This window comes from Vidua chalybeata, chromosome 13, assembly GCF_026979565.1.
Source record: "Vidua chalybeata isolate OUT-0048 chromosome 13, bVidCha1 merged haplotype, whole genome shotgun sequence".
Taxonomy (NCBI): Eukaryota; Metazoa; Chordata; class Aves; order Passeriformes; family Viduidae; genus Vidua; species Vidua chalybeata.
In genome coordinates, this window is record NC_071542.1 from 8,637,920 (window position 1) to 8,653,325 (window position 15,406).

Below are 15,406 nucleotides of genomic sequence, written 5' to 3' on the forward strand. Positions count from 1 at the left end.
AGGCTGGGCGAGCCGGGGTCAGGGGGCTGTGGTGAGGTGAGGTGAGGTGAGGTGAGGGAGCTGGGGGCCAGCGCGGGGACCAGAGGAAATGGCTTAAGCCGAGTCTCGGGCGAGTCACATTAGATATTAGAAGAATTTCACTGTTCGGCTGGTCAGGCTGCGCAGGCAGGCGCTGGAGTCACCATCCCTGGAGGTGTTTAAGAGACGTATGGCTCTGGCAGCGGGTGATGTGGTTTAGTGGTTACAGTGACGCCTGTGAGGGTGGACTGGACCACAGCGAACGTCTCTGCCAACCCCGACGTTTCTGTAATTCTGTGATTCTCACGGGAGGGGCAGCGGGCCCGGGCCTCGAACCCGCGGTCCCGGACGTGACGCGAGAGGCGCAGGCGGATCCCGCCCCCGCTCCCCAGCCCGCGCGCGGGGGCCGAGGCGGAGGAAGTCTGGCCCCGCCGACGCGCCGTCGCGCCCGCCGCCGCCATCTTGTGCGGGAGGAGGCGGCAGCAGCAGCACAGCAGCAGCAGCAGCAGCGCGGAGGAGCCGCGGCCGCGCCTCCCGCCCGCCTCCTTCCCTCGCTCCCTGCTTCCCTCCTTCCCGGCCCCGCCGTCCCGCTGCCGCGGCGCCATGTCTGCCGAGAGCCCCGAGCCCGCCTCGGCCGAGGAGCAGAAGGTGGGTGGCCGGGCCGAGGAGCACAAGGAGCCCCGCGGGGCTTCTCCCGCCTCCATCGGCGCGGCCGGGCCTCTCCCTCCCTCAGCGCAGGGAGCCCCGCGGGCCGCAGCGTCTCCGGGCCCGGCCGCCCCTCAGAGCGCCGCCTGCCCGGGCCCGCGGCCGTGTGGGGCTGGAGGCGGAGGAGCCGCACCACCAAGATGGCTCGGGAGCGGCTGCTCCCTGGCCCATGGGCGGTGTGCGCTGGCCTGGCCGGGCCGATGGCGCTCCCTCGCTCGTTCTGCGGCCTCGGCCCCGCTCCCTCCGGGTGCTCCGCGGGCCGCGCCGTCCTGCGCGATGGGCTGCGGCTCACGATCGCAGCGGCGGGATGGACACCAGCCGTAATCCGCAGGCTAAACGTTTGTTCCACTTCTAAAAAATGTTCAGTTTTTAATATAATCAGTTCAGGAGCAGAAATTCCCAAATCACAACGACCGTGACCTGTGCTAGTGAAGGCTTTTAGAAAGAATAACTGGCTGGGTTACCTTGTGGCGTCCCTCTTCTGTCATCTCTGTAACTAATAATTGTGCCATTTCTCAAGTGGGGTTTGGTTTCATAGATGGCTGTGCTGTGACTTTAAGAAGCCGTTTGTTTTTTAGTCTTGTCATTGCTGTGGGAGCCCGGTTGCAATCCCCGCGGCTATGATCCGGAGAAGTTATGAAACACAAGTACTGCTTTGAAGGACGCTAAAAGAAAAAGCTTAATCTACATCAGCTGTTAGGTTTTTGTTTAATAATTTACAATTTGTAATATGAGTTAGTCGCACAAGTAGAGCTTTGGGGGTTAATACCTTCTCAATAGGTGCAGTAATCAGAACCAGCTTCTTGTCAGCTCTGTAATCTGCTCTTAAATAGGTGTGTTCTGCAGCGTGACTGAACCTTCATGCTAGGTAGGCTGCTGAAGGGATACTGTTCCTGTTCAAAGCCTATAAAAATAAGTCCCTGGCCTGTGCAGCACTCCTAGAATAGCTCTGTAATAAGAGCATAGTTAAACATGTGGCAGCAAGTTTATTGTAATGCCTTCTAGGGTGTTCTGATGAAGTCAGGTGACTGGGGCTGATTTTCCTAACGAACTTTCAGACTGAAGTCTTGAAATGTCATGCTTGTGCACTGCTTGGAGAAATTACCTTTTACTTGAGAGATGGGAGGTCCTTGCTGCTCTTCTAATTTAGTTTTATTCTGGTAAAGTGTTCAAGAAAAATTATATAACATCAATAAAATAAAACTTTGATTACGTCCTGGTCTGATACTGTGATATCAGTGCTGTTATGACATTGCAATATTAACCTCCACTAAAACTATTTGTCTGGGTAGGCAAAACTGAACATTGACTCGGTTAATGCTTAGCTCTGAAACACTTACATAAACAACCCATTTTGCAGTACTTACTCATGTATGCTTCAAAAAGATGACGCCCCTAAATGAACTTGGAGACAGTGTTTTCATGATCAGAGCTTTTTTGTAAACTTTCTGACATGCTGTAAGAAGCTTGTGCTGAGCGAGAAAGGTTTTTAACTACAGTGGTACAAACTGAAAATCTTCCAAAGACCAGCGTTTCCTGTTCTTGGTGTGAAAACTCAGGACAGTGGCAGGGGGAAGTTCAGAAACAAAGAAACTTTGAACCTAGGAGAACGTATGTTTGGTTGAGTCTTTTGGCCTTAAAAGCCTGTATTTTTCAGGAAGCTCTTGGAGGTGGTGCATTTTGTTGCTGAATTGGTATTTGCCACATCACTTTGCTGTAGGGTTGTGCTGTTGTCCTGTTTTTCCCATTTTCTGCTTTGCATTTTGTCTGATGTCTTCTACTAAAGATGAGCCATTCACACCAGAGTTTTAAAAGGCTGATGGCTCTTTTTTTAAGTCATGCAGGTCACTTGTCCAGCAGATACAGAACTTAATGCTGCTGGAACCTCTGCAAAGATTAAAATCAAAAGCTGTCTTTAGGTGAGTTAGGTAACTACTGCCTTCCTGGTAGATCATTTTAATGACTTCATGAGCTGTGTCAGATTCCTGTAGAGAACTAAAATTATAATTTTTGTGTGGTTGTCAGTTGGAAGAAGAGCGTGGTATATCTTGATTTCTGCCCACTCCCCAGTCATTTGTTAGTCACTTGGTTGTTGCTTCTGTAATTCAAGGGAGAATGTTCTGAATGTGGGAGTGGCTTGGACTAAAGTCTTCGGGGCTCAGCAGCACATCTCTGAGAGTGCTCAATACCATTTAGTCCTCAGAAGAATATAAGATCAGGACGTGCAGGCAGCGATCATCGCAAGAAAACTCTCTGAGGTCTCAGCAATCTGGTTTAAAAGGCTTCTGAGCTGCAAATGAGCACATCGAATTGCTTTCTGAATCTAAATTCTTGGCACTCCCTGTATCCTTCAGCAAGGAGTTCTGCAGCTTAACTCTATTTTACGTGAAGAACTTGAGTATTTTTTGAACCTGCCGTCAGCTAGTTTTGTTTGAACACCCCAAGTCGTGGTATTGAAATTCTTGAATTTGTGTTCTGTGGGTTTTTGGGTCTTAGTTGTTGTTGGTCATCAAGAAGAAGCGGCCGTGCTCTGTATCCTTTTGAGCTGCATTGATGCATAACATGATGTTTTTGTTTGGATTGCCTGCTGTGCCATAATTTGTCAGCCCTGTGAGTTTGCATAAATGTCTCCTTTGATGCACCGTGAATACATATTTATATAAGCTATTTATTGTTGGTCCTCTTGTCTTAAAAAATACGTCCTTTTGGCTTTTAGTGGCAAAATGTGCCTCCTCACATACTTTGTCTGTTGGCTCAGCAGTGAGTACCCAGTGATGCAGCATTAGGTGTTCAGAGTGTTGATCTGAAAGGATTACTTTTGAGCAAATCCAGTCTGTGGTGGCGTTCTGATGAACCACAATAGGGAGAGCAGCTGCTGCGTGATCTTTGTAGTACATGAGAACCGTGGGCTTGGCTAGTGTGATATTGCCTAGTGAGAAATGGCATGGTTCTATGTTCAGTAGTGTCAGGGAAACTTTGCCCTTTATTATGTTTGGATTTTGCATTGTATTGCCTAGCTGCATTTTCATCTAATAAAAAGCATTGGTTCCTGTTGTCACTGAAGTTTCTCTTTAATTGTTATGAGAGTTTCTATTTTTTCCTTGGGAGAACTGTTAATTCGGTTTCCTGTTGTATTGTGCAAAGCTGTCCTTGAGGTGTTTTGCCCAAATGGAACAACTAGAAAATGTTATATTCTAAATCTGTTACAGTCTTTGTTTCTGAGGCACCTGACCAGAAAGATGTTGAATCTTTCACAGCCTGGAGCAGTTTATGAGATAGAGAAGAGCACCTAGGGATAGGCCAGTGTGGTGGTGGCTCTTGTTCTTCAGTTCTGGCTTAAGTAGCTCCCTGCTCCCCGTGTCCCTGTCCTCCCTGCTGCTGTGTTAACACACCTGTTTGTGCAGCTGCGTGGTCATCCAGGCTGTGGAAACCGATCCAAACAAAGCAGCCCAACAAGGGGAGAAGGAAAAAAAAAAATTCTGAATGGTTATTTTTGTGTTGGATGAGTTTCTGTAGACCCTAACGGGGGAATACAGGCAGTCATGCTGATTGATGCAATGCAAAGGATGATGACAGGCATGGAAAAGAGTATGAAGGGGCTGCCTAAGCAGCTCTAGGTGGACATGAAATCTTAGTCATACATGAATGACGCTCTTCTGATTTAAATGGCAATTCTTATTTGCTGCCTGAAAGTCTTTATGTGACTTCAGGTGATAATAACAGTTCTGTGCTACAGCAGTCAGTGCAAATCATTATATATTTTCTCTGAACCAGGAATGGTTTTTATTAAAAAAAAAAAGGCTGTGGCCAAATACTGGAAAAAACGGACCAAGAATTTTGGATGAAAGGTATTTTAGAAACAATACAATAGAATAAATAGTGCTTCGTACATTAAATTGCTACATGGACATGGAACAGATGAGTGTGAAGTAGAGGCCAGTGAACAAATTACAGTTTTGCCAAATGAATATCTCTAAATTATTATTTTGAGCATCCATGTTTTACAGTATGCTCATAAAATAGGCATTTTATTTTGCACAAATGCACTACCCAACTGTCTTCATCCTCATAATTTCAGGGTAATTATAGACATGTATACAGAAACACAGTATTGCTATTAATGTAACAGCAGGCATGTTTTTGAGAATGTTTCACAGTGAATATCAACACATTAGGGCTGGAGCAGCCATACAGATCAGTGTGGCAGTGGAAGTGCCAATCTGCCTATGCAGCTAAATGATGAAACAGGCATTTGGGGAAAAAAAAGTCCTGTGATTTTTGCTCACTATTCAGTATTTGTTCTTAGCGGACCCCTTATTTTGATTAAAAAAAAAAAAAGTTTTGTTTGAAATTTTTTATTCGAGATTGAATAATTCAGATTGCTTTTTTTTGAGAGGGAAGTGCGCATGTCTTCAGCATCTCCAGGAAAGGTGTCTAAAATGGGAGGCTGAACTCCTACAGTTGCTGTCAGCATCTGAGAAAGAATGTATGAAAATGTCTAATCAGATAATTGTTATGCTCACTTGGTAGCAGCAATGGGCATGTGGGTGTATTACCTGCAAAGCTATTCTGCATAAAAATACATTGTTATATGTTTCACTTACAGTATCACTCACTGTCTTTCAGGAGATGGAGGACAAGGTGTTAAGTCCAGAAAAAGCTGAAGAAGCAAAATTGAAAGCAAGATATCCTCATCTGGGCCAGAAGCCAGGAGGCTCAGACTTCTTGAGGAAGAGGCTTCAAAAAGGAGTAAGTTCTTTATTGTCCATACGGTATAGACAAAAAAATCCAAAATTCCTCTATCTGTGATTTTTTTTTCCTGCTCCATGGGCCTTTGCATGGTTAAAGAGTCCTAAGAACCTTAAATTTTGAGAAAGCATGAGGAAGACAAATTTGTCTCTGCACAAGAAATGCCAGGTTGGCAGGATAGCTGTTTATAGCATCAGTACCTCAACCACACTTGTTATAAAAAAATTAAACTTAGAAGCTGATGTGATAGACTTGAAAAAAACTTTATAGTAAACACCAAGGGTTAGGAACTCATCCTTATTTTGTACTGATTTTATCCTGCCCATTCTTATGCCCCCAAAATCGATGTGCACTCCTTTTATCCATGTTTCTGGCACATGAAAGTTTGGTGTCTGCTGTTAGACCAGGCATTATCTGACATTAGTGGTTTGACAATGGCTGTATAATTCTGGATATACACCCAGACCCAAAAATAATGATAGAAGAATGAAGACTGAGTTAATATTTCAGTATTGTTCCACATCTAACCAATGTCTCTTCTTAGCTATTTGACTGAGAGTTTTTTAGTTTAATTATTCATAGAGTGATTATGTAATGCCTTTCAGGCATGCTAGGACTCTGTTCTTGTAATAATCCTGGTATGTCACTGCTTCTGGTGATGCTTTCATTGCTGTCACACTGCTGTGGGTTTTTTTACTATTGTCTAGGCCCTTTCAGTACACACAATGATTCCAGGTATAAATCCTTTGCAGACCAGCTGGTGGAGTTCAATGCTGATCTAATTCTGTGCTATCTGGTAACATCTCTTGGGAATTGTTAGTAGGTTGGCAGGTTTTTTGGATAATCTTTGTCTCATAAGTTGGAAGAAATGAAGCAGAGTTAATGGCTGCTGGGCCTGGGCAGGTGATAGATGAGGTGACTCCCTCTGAGCTACACTGCTGCATGGCCAAAGGCAGCCTAAATGAGACTTCACTGGGTTCAGGGTATGTGTAGACACAGAAGGGTGTGGTAAGTTTGTATTGTGATGATAACTCAGGAGAACAGGCCAGCATTCTGTCAGTAAAGATTGATAGCCATAAAGGAATTATGGCTGCTTGCACTTGGTGCAAATGTGAGAGAATCTCACCACCAGCAATAACAGCCTGTACAATATCTTCATCTTAATTATACACTATTGAATGCAAAGGCTCTTGCAGCATGTACTTTCAGATTTAAGCACACACAGATCCATGGCCATCTTAATTGACTTTTGCTACTCTGATGAAAGATGACATAAACTTCTGGATTCCAATTCAAAATAGGCCTGCAGTTCCTGATGTGGTGATAATAACTTCATTCCATTTATTTTTTATTATTTTGATGTAGTGTGCTCGGTGTCTTAAATGATGAGGCTTCTTTACTTGATGGGGGTTCTGGTGTACTTTGGGCTGCCTGCACTGATGAGAGTTAAAATAGAGTGAGGACTGTGTATGTGCTATCAGATACTGTTTCTGAGAGGAAGACACCTGGACAGACATAGCTGTTTTTGAAAGGGATGATCAAATTCAGGCCATCTGTGAGAGGCTAGAATAAATCAGGAAAGTACAGGAATGTGTTAAAGGAAGAAATGGATTGGTATTCTAAAGCATGAGAGATGGTGGGTTTTCTCACATACTCTCCTGTGATCAGCTGTAGCCCAAATCATCATCAGTTTGGCAACCAGGACACACTCTGCCAGGTCATATTTGCTGTCCAGAAATGTTCTGCATTTGATGCACACTTTCTCTGGAAAAATGGTAGATGAGAACAGTACTACATCATGCTCCTGTGGAGGGATTCTGTTTGGAACTCTTAGACAGACAGATATCTGCTGACAGCTGTATCACATCTGAAGATTGAATGGTTCTCTTATTACCTAGTTGCTGTTTAAAAGTTTCTTTTGATTTCTTCAGTCTTCAAGGGCAAAATGGGAAAGCCTTTTTCCAAATCAGATTATGTTCTACCTTGTGGTCTAGGCTGCAAGAGTAGTGCTAGAGCATTTTGGTGTAAATAGGGATTACACCATCAAAAGGATTGTACTGGGAAGGTTTATAAATAAAAGTGTGTGATTCAAATGTACGACGGACTGTGGGAGGAATAGATCAGTAACTTCAGGGCTCTGGCAGGGAACATTTAGAGTCAGTTCAAATTTCTTCTGTCTAGGAACTGTTCTGCTGAGCATTTTGCAGCTGGTTTGTACTAATGCAGAATAAAGGCTGTGGTGGCAGTGTGGTGCCCGGAAGCACTCAGACATGGTAGGTCGTGATGGCTGTTGTTCAGCTGACTGAGGACTAAGCCCGTACAAATCTAACTGGGTGGTCTATCTTCAGAGATGGTTGTGATTGTAAACAGTAGTCAGTGGTGTAAATCTTAATCCTGAATCTAATTTTTTTTTGCCTCATATGAAATCTGTTCAAAATCATGGGTTATGAGTATCTTAGTGGTAGACCTCATGGTGAGATGTAAAACCAGTGCAACTTTTCCTGCAAAATGTGTCAGTGAGCAGTTGAAGACTTGGATGAAGAATTGGATGAAATTCCATGCCTCATTTTACCATGATGTGGATAAATAACAGTTATTTGGCTTTGACATGCATAGATAACTTAGTATTTTGAGAAATCTGGCTACTCTTAAAGGTAATGCTAATAAAAACTTGCTGATGTATTAAGGAACACTGTTTTTCAACTAGGAATTTAAAACTTAATTTACTTTTATATTCAGAAAAAAAATGGATTGGGGGATAATCATTTCCTTGATGTAATGCTTTTCAGAAGGACTGTACAGTAGATTTGACTTAACTAAATAATTGGTTTGGGAACTTTAGGGATTACAGTTTCACTGTTTTAATGTGTGCAGAGAAGAGGCTTTCTTGTTAGCACACACTTTTATGCCACTTTGATCTCTGATACGATATCAGGTGCTGTTCTCCAGCTTTAATTTGTGCATTGTTTGGTTTTTGTGTGTAGCAGAACTTGTTCACTGTAACAAAATTTGCAGACCCTAAGGTTTCAGCTGTGGGAGGTGAGCTTTTGGGAAACCAGGGCAAAAATAACGTTCCGATTGTTGTTCACAATGATGTTAAGTTCAGCTGTCTGTGCTTACTAGTTTTGATAAGACTTTTTTTAATCAACATAGAGCTACTTTGATGAATCACAGAGATTTTACAACTTTTTAATATTTAAAATATCTATTTAACAATGTAATTCAGTGTATACATCTGATATGATTTCAGGCCTTTAAATATATGTGTTTTGTCTTCTAGCAAAAATACTTTGATTCTGGTGATTACAACATGGCTAAAGCAAAGATGAAGAATAAGCAACTGCCTACTGCAGCTCCTGACAAGACAGAAGTCACTGGTGACCATATTCCTACTCCACAGGATCTTCCTCAGCGGAAACCATCTCTTGTTGCTAGCAAGCTGGCTGGCTGACGAGAACAGCTGAACTGCATGATTATTCTCATTCCTGTTATTTCTCCTTAATAGTTATTTCTCACCCTCACATCCCCCTTTTTCTTTCTTACACTAAGTCATGAGACTGACAGCTTTGCAGGTAGCGATAGCATGTGCTGCTATTGTAAGGGAATACTGTTAAGAGTAAAACGTAGTATTTGGACTAGTTGAGAATAATGCACTGATTAAAAAGGACAAGTTTGGTTAGAGCAATGTAATCTACTTGAAAATGTACATATTGCCCATTTCCTAGTGTAGGACTGGTTCCAGCAAGTGACATCGCAAGTTTTACAACTTCTAATGTTTCTGCTTTTGTTATTTCATCTTAATTACAGCATATTTGTATTTAATATAACCTCCAGTTGTGTTGGGTTTTTCTTCCGTGTTTGGTTTTGTTGTCTAAAATAGAGGTTTAGACCACAAGTTGCTAGATGGTAAAGCATGTATAAAAACAAAGACAGGGCTCTGATTGAATTTTGTTTCTGCTTTTGAACTTGAACGGCCTTAAACCTGTTTCAGCTTTAACAATAGAGTTTTTACTTGGGCAATATTTGCCCATTCTGGTGTAACTCTTGTGAACCTAGTGCTTATTGACAACTGCCTGTTGAAGCTGGTATTCTTTTCAGTTCCGTAGCTTAGGACACACTTTTGTTGAAGATGTGGATGAAGTGTGCATGTGCATAGACTGTTGAATTCACTCTTGTGCCATTTTTTGTAAATACAATAGTTTTGCACAACCTTTTGCAAACGTCTATTAGTTTTATGTTTTAAAAAGCAGGTAATGTGCCAATCAAAGCACAAGTGATTCTGTATCTTTCAAAGTCTTGTCCTGAAACTAAGAGCCCAGAATCTTGCTACTGAAAGTAAAAATAGTATACCTGAAATTCGTGAAACACATTTACACTTGACAGCCTTGTGCTTTTGCAGTTGTATATTTTGTTTCACAACAAAATCCAGCATTCAAGTATAAATTTGGAACTTGTACCTATATTTGCAGGCAAGTGCCCTTTCTGTTCAGCAGTTGTTTAAGCTTTTAAAGCAGAAATGCTCTGTCTATTGGCATGGAATATGGCTAAGTGGCTAAGTGTACTGTTCTGGAGAGTTCCCTGCGTGGCAAACACCAAATTTAGGCTCACTAACGCTTGATGCGCAATTGGCTTTGGGCTATTTTAGATTTCTGGAAGCAGAAGGATTTTTTTTTTCTTGAACTCCTGAAGAGGTAGTAAATTATTTCCTTTTCTTTGTTGTACAGCAGACCCTCATTGGCTTTGTGGAAATAAATATCTGGAAAGGTATTGCTATAATGACTTATTAAGAAATAGGTAACTTTTCATATCAGAAAATAGGATTGAACTCCAGTTCATGCTTATGATGAAGGTTGTAAGTATTAGATAGACAAAATACATAGTTGGTATTAGTTAGGTGAACTGATGCATATAAAACATGTTAGTTCAATGAAATCAGAATATTGAAAGTGGAGTATGATCCATAATACAGTTGATTTTCATATAGGTAGTCACAGCCGTCACAGTCTTTGGGAGAACAAGAAACTCTTTAAAAAGATCAGTTTACCGAATGCTTTTTCTTTAAAAAATAGTTTGGAAAACAGCCTGTTATAAACAAAGCACCAATGTGAGTATCACAAGAGAAAACACTTAAAGATGCATGTTTTTAGAAGCTTGTACTTTGTGCTGACATATTCAGAAAGGTCTTGGGGTATAAAGGACTGCTAGTCAATACCAATGCTGGCCCATATCTTCTGCAATGCTCTCTCTTTGACAGACAAACAAAATGGTCAAGAGAAATTGAATAGTCTTTATTTGGTCCTGTTTTGATCAGAACATACAGTGGCTAGGTAATGTTTTTGATTCAGATAAGCAATTCCAGAGAATTTCAAAATTGCTCACCTGATTATTTTCAAGTCTGTATAGCCCTGTTTTAGTAGTTAGATGGGCTTTGTCAAGCCTGTCCTTACTCCTTATCCTCCACTAGTATTACAAATAATTTGTGGTTTTTTGCAGAACAGTTTGAAGAAATGGACCTACTTGACTTCTTTAAGAAATTAGGCTGGAAGAATAACAAGGAAACTGGAAATACTGAAGAAAACTGCTTTTTATAAATGTTTGTTCTAATGTGAAAATCCTTCTTTATTTTTCTATATATAAATGAAATTGAAACTTAATGATAGGATTGGGCCTGAAACAATGTTGAACAACTTAAGGTGACTTGCTGTGTATTGTCTGGTGCCACTATTCTGTAGCTCCCCTAAGGTGAGTTCTCTTGATGTTTGGGAAGGTTTAAAAAGATAGCCATTTAAATTTAAACATTCCACTCACTTAGCTACAACTCAGCTTGTCCTGCTGGTTGGACAACACAAGCTCTTCCAATGCTCACTCAGTGACTTGCAGTTCCTAAGATTACTACAGATTCAGCTATGAATATATTCTCCATGTGTATATTTGAAGTACTGTAATACGAACTAGGTCAGTGACTGATTATGAGCCTTCACATCTGACAGACCTCAGCAGCAGGCACAGCTATTTTGATTCTGTACACTGTATAAAACTTAAGTCCAGTAGTCACTTAACAGGAAATGGAACATGACTGCAGATTGATGCTTACTTTCAGCTTACTCCAGCAAGATAACTCAGCTATCCAAACTGATGTACATAATGTATTATATGAGTTTTACCATTTGATAATTGCCTTTTTCAAAGAAAACTTATCCACACTGTAGACTGGCAGTCCCTTTCATATCTTGCCTTTAAAGATAGACAGTGTTTAGTTGTTAGAGTAGTACTCATGTAGGCTTGTTATAGCAGATAGCACCAACATTTTATTTGAGATAGTTAAGTGGATTAATTACAACTTCACAGATATGTCCCCAAATCTGTAACACCAAAGGCTTCCCTCTCATTGTTCTTGATGTAGTAGGACAGTGTTTGTGTAAAGGCCACAGGAGTACATTTTGTTGGACATATTTACACCCAGTCAAGATGTTAAGGTGATAAAAGTGTCAATTGTTCTTTACAAACTTACACGTTGTATAGTATACAGAATAAATTGATTTACTTAGTTTTTATTGCACCATGGAGGTTTGTCTCATCTTTACTGTGGTTTCCTAAACAATACTGGATACTTCGGTATTCTCTGTGGAAAATTTCTAAACCCTAAATCTTGCTACTCTGTATCATTAAAAATATGACTGGGCTTTGGTTTCTAGTATGTTAGACTACAGAATTACTTTAATGTAATCACATTTATATATATTTCAGTGCTTATTTTTCTATTAAGGCAATTAAAGCTTATTGTTTGAAAACTACGCAACAGATGATTGTTTGGGTCCCTTGCACTGAATGAAGGGGATGTCTGGGAACCAGCTTGGTGCAAAGAAGTTTGCGTTGCTTTAGACTGTTGGCCTAAATATGGCAACATTTCAAGAAACCACAATGCTGGAAAAAAGTCCCACTAATTTCCCAGTCAGCCCGAGGCTTAGTGCTGATCTTTGCACAGCTTCCAGATCCATGGGGTGTTATTTACACAGTTAGCTCCGTCCCCAAGGTTATAGTAACACCCTCTGTGCTCTGCATACCTGCATGGTACATGATTGTCTCTCTCCTACATATCTCTTGTGTTACATTTCAGAGTTCTTAATTGTTCCATCAGTACTGGCTGGAACCAGCCCTGTTTTCTACAGCTGAAATCCCCAGGCCTGGTCCTTGAGGTGTGAAAATATGGCCTTGGCAGAGAACTCGGTGCTCACTCATTGTACAGTGTGACAACAGAATAGGAGGTCCTGTGTGAGAAGGGAATTTCTCTGCCAGAGTTGAACAGATCGCAGATATGAACGGAACACAGATGTAAGAAAAAAGATAACTGCTGAAAATAACTGCTGAAAAAAAATTGCATCAAAATTCAGTATAAAATTCTACCTAGGGACTATGTCAGTTACATCACCTATACATTGTTATCTGGAACACCCTGGGATCTATGCTCTGAAAAAAATGCCATCTTTTCAAAAAGATGTTGTGTGCAAGGTAAGAGGTGAGGTCTTTTAAAATCTTGCCAGCAAATATTTGATGCAGAAGATGCATCTTAAAGTAGTCGGTCTGGATACATTACAAACAGGTTGTTTCCTGGCAACTTTCAATGCCCCCAATTCCTGTCCTTAATGGCAGATTTGAAATCCTGGTTTATGCAAATTGTGTCAAATCATAGCATACTTTGGACTCAGATACCTATTTTTTGCTGTGGCTGATAATTACATTTGGCTCCTGAGCTCCAGCTGTGAGTGGCTGAGATCAGTAATCCACAGTCCAGGCAAACTCTTGAAATGAGTGTCTTAGAATTTAGCATAGATGTCCTGAGGAAAGGGTTCAAAATATCAGATGTGAAGCATCACACCGAGAGGAGGTCCAGGTCCTTTCTGAAAACAAAACTGAAATTCCGGGTTACAGTTCCAGTGTTGCATGTGAAAGATGACTGGTAGCTTTAGTATAGATCTCACTGGTTTGCCTTGGCAGATGGATGAAGAGCAGCTATGAAAACTGTTTAGCCAAAACCTCACCCCTGACCTGGACAGCAGCTCCCAGGAACCCATTCTGGGCTTTTTATAACACTGAGAGTGAATGTCCAGTTCTGCTGGAGTGAGCCTCCTGGTGTGGGACAGCAACAGCAATCATGGTTGATAAGCCTGGACATACTGACAGATCCTGGGAAGCAATGTATTTTTTAATTCTGTTCCCATTATTTTGAACTCTCCCAGCAGAATCAGGTGGTTTTTTAATCTCTATTTACTAACCTTAGTTTCCTAGCTGTGAAGGTCATATGTTTGCACCTAATACAAACAACTTTGGGTAAGCTACATATTTTCATCTTGGCTATTTTTTACTTGTTCTTACTACTTTCTCCATCTCCTTCTTTTTAGATAGCAGCAGTAAACTCCAGCTAAACATTTATTGGGAGTGTTTGTTTTGGGAGTCAGGATAGTGTTTTCTCTCTGTTACTAAACTGATGAGTGATTTCTGACCCATTGCTTTCATGGTTCAGCTTCTCTGTAAACAGGTTTGTCTGTTTCTTTGGTAGTCGCGAGTTTCAGGGGCAGTGCAGATACTACCCACTGAATACACAGCTGTTAGCTAAACAGCTGAATTTTGAGAGAGGATAAATAGTCAAAAGCAGTTTGGTGGAGAGTGTGGCAAACTTACCTATTTTAAACTTGTTTTGTATTTTGGACTACTTGGACTAGTAGGATGCATTTCCAAGGTGGAAAACTAAAACAGAGAAAGAGAGAATAGCTCCAGTTCTGCTGTCAAAAGAACGCTTGACATAACCTGAGCTGTACAAAACAGTCATTCACAAATCACAAAGGAGTTGGGTGTTGTCTTGAGACCTCGCTGGAACATGGAGTATGCTTTTCATTCCCCTTTGTCATCGATGTTAAACTTCTCAAATATGTGTATCTCCATGTCTTGGTGAGAATGGACTTAATTATGGAAGGAACTGGTTTGGGCCCATTGCCTTTCAGTGCTTTCAGTAACGGTTTGAACGACAAATGCAATCAAGCTGTAAATAATTTGAAGGATGGGATTAGACTCGGTGCCCGTGAAAGGACGGGACCGGACGGTTCCCTGAGCCGGGTGGTGCCCGCGGTGCGGAGCCTCTTCCGCGCCTCGAGCAGGGCACGGGCTGGGGACCAGACAAAATCATAAATGTCCCTGATGCCATAACGAGTAATGTGTTCAGCGTAGGAGAGAAAGAATAAAATGAATTAAAAAAAAAAAAAAAAAAAAAAGGATGGTAAGGGAGAGGAGGAATACCGGTTCTGGCAGAAAGCGGGGGGCGCGCAGCCCCACTGACGATCGCCCAGGGGCCCGGGAGCGGCAGCGGCGGAGTCCCCGCGGCGCGGGCCGGGGCCGCGTCCCGCCCGCCGGTGGGAGGCATCGCGCCGCCCGCCCCGCGTCCCTGCCCGTCCCTGCCCGTCCCCGCCGCCGCTCCCACAATGCTCAGAGCCCGCCAGGTAGCAGCAACATGGCGCGGGCCGCCGCCTGAGCATCCTCCTCCTCCTCCTCCTCCTCCTCCCGCCCTCCTCCGCCTCCCGCCGCCGGGCTGCCGCAGAGGGGCCGCCCGCCCGCGCCCTGCGCCATGGCAGCCTCCGAGCTCTACACGAAGGTAGGGCGGCGGCGGGGCCGGGGCTGCGCGGGGGCGATGGGGCCGCGGGGCGGGCGCGGCGGGAGCAGCGCGGCCCGGGCGGGCGGCCCGGCGGAGCAGCGAGGGCGCGGGCGGGGGCCCGCATCCTGGCGGGCGCGGGGGCCGCTGCCCGCCGCCGGTGAGTGCCGGCCCCGCCGCGCCGGAGGGGCTCGGCGCCCCGGGCCCGCGGGGAGCCGCCGTGCCCGCCCGCCCGGCTCCGCGCTCCGCGCTCCGGCCGCGGCGGGGATGCGCCGCGGCCGGGGAACAGCGCGG

At 43.3% G+C, this 15,406-nt stretch overlaps 2 protein-coding genes across 4 annotated transcripts in view; both read left to right on the plus strand.

Moving 5' to 3' along the window:
* The first annotated feature begins 440 nt into the window (after positions 1–440).
* On the plus strand, positions 441–12,266 carry ARPP19 (cAMP regulated phosphoprotein 19). 3 transcript variants are annotated; one of them, XM_053954866.1, is made up of 3 exons: positions 441–666; positions 5,350–5,472; positions 8,753–12,266. In XM_053954866.1, exons 1-3 carry the CDS (start codon positions 622–624, stop codon positions 8,921–8,923), a joined length of 339 nt encoding a protein of 112 aa, XP_053810841.1. In that variant the 5' UTR covers positions 441–621; the 3' UTR covers positions 8,924–12,266. The 3 variants fall into 3 exon arrangements, with proteins under 3 accessions (XP_053810841.1, XP_053810843.1, XP_053810842.1); XM_053954868.1 differs by lacking the exon at positions 441–666 and adding an exon at positions 2,894–3,170; XM_053954867.1 differs by lacking the exon at positions 441–666 and adding an exon at positions 2,895–3,173.
* Positions 12,267–15,043: 2,777 nt separating this feature from the next.
* Positions 15,044–15,406, plus strand: part of MYO5A (myosin VA) — a 98,673-nt gene continuing 98,310 nt past the window's right edge. The window contains exon 1 of the mRNA XM_053954659.1: positions 15,044–15,115. Within this exon, the coding sequence (XP_053810634.1) occupies positions 15,089–15,115 (27 nt within the window). The 5' untranslated portion in view covers positions 15,044–15,088. The remainder of the gene's footprint in view (positions 15,116–15,406) is intronic.

What these genes read in the sequence shown, in the direction of transcription:
- ARPP19 (XM_053954866.1), top strand. Translation starts at nt 622, where the DNA reads ATGTCTGCCGAGAGCCCCGAGCCCGCCTCGGCCGAGGAGCAGAAG. An exon ending in CCTCGGCCGAGGAGCAGAAG is followed by an intron (nt 667 to 5,349) that starts GTGGGTGGCCGG and finishes ACTGTCTTTCAG; the next exon opens with GAGATGGAGGACAAGGTGTT. An exon ending in GGAAGAGGCTTCAAAAAGGA is followed by an intron (nt 5,473 to 8,752) that starts GTAAGTTCTTTA and finishes TTTGTCTTCTAG; the next exon opens with CAAAAATACTTTGATTCTGG.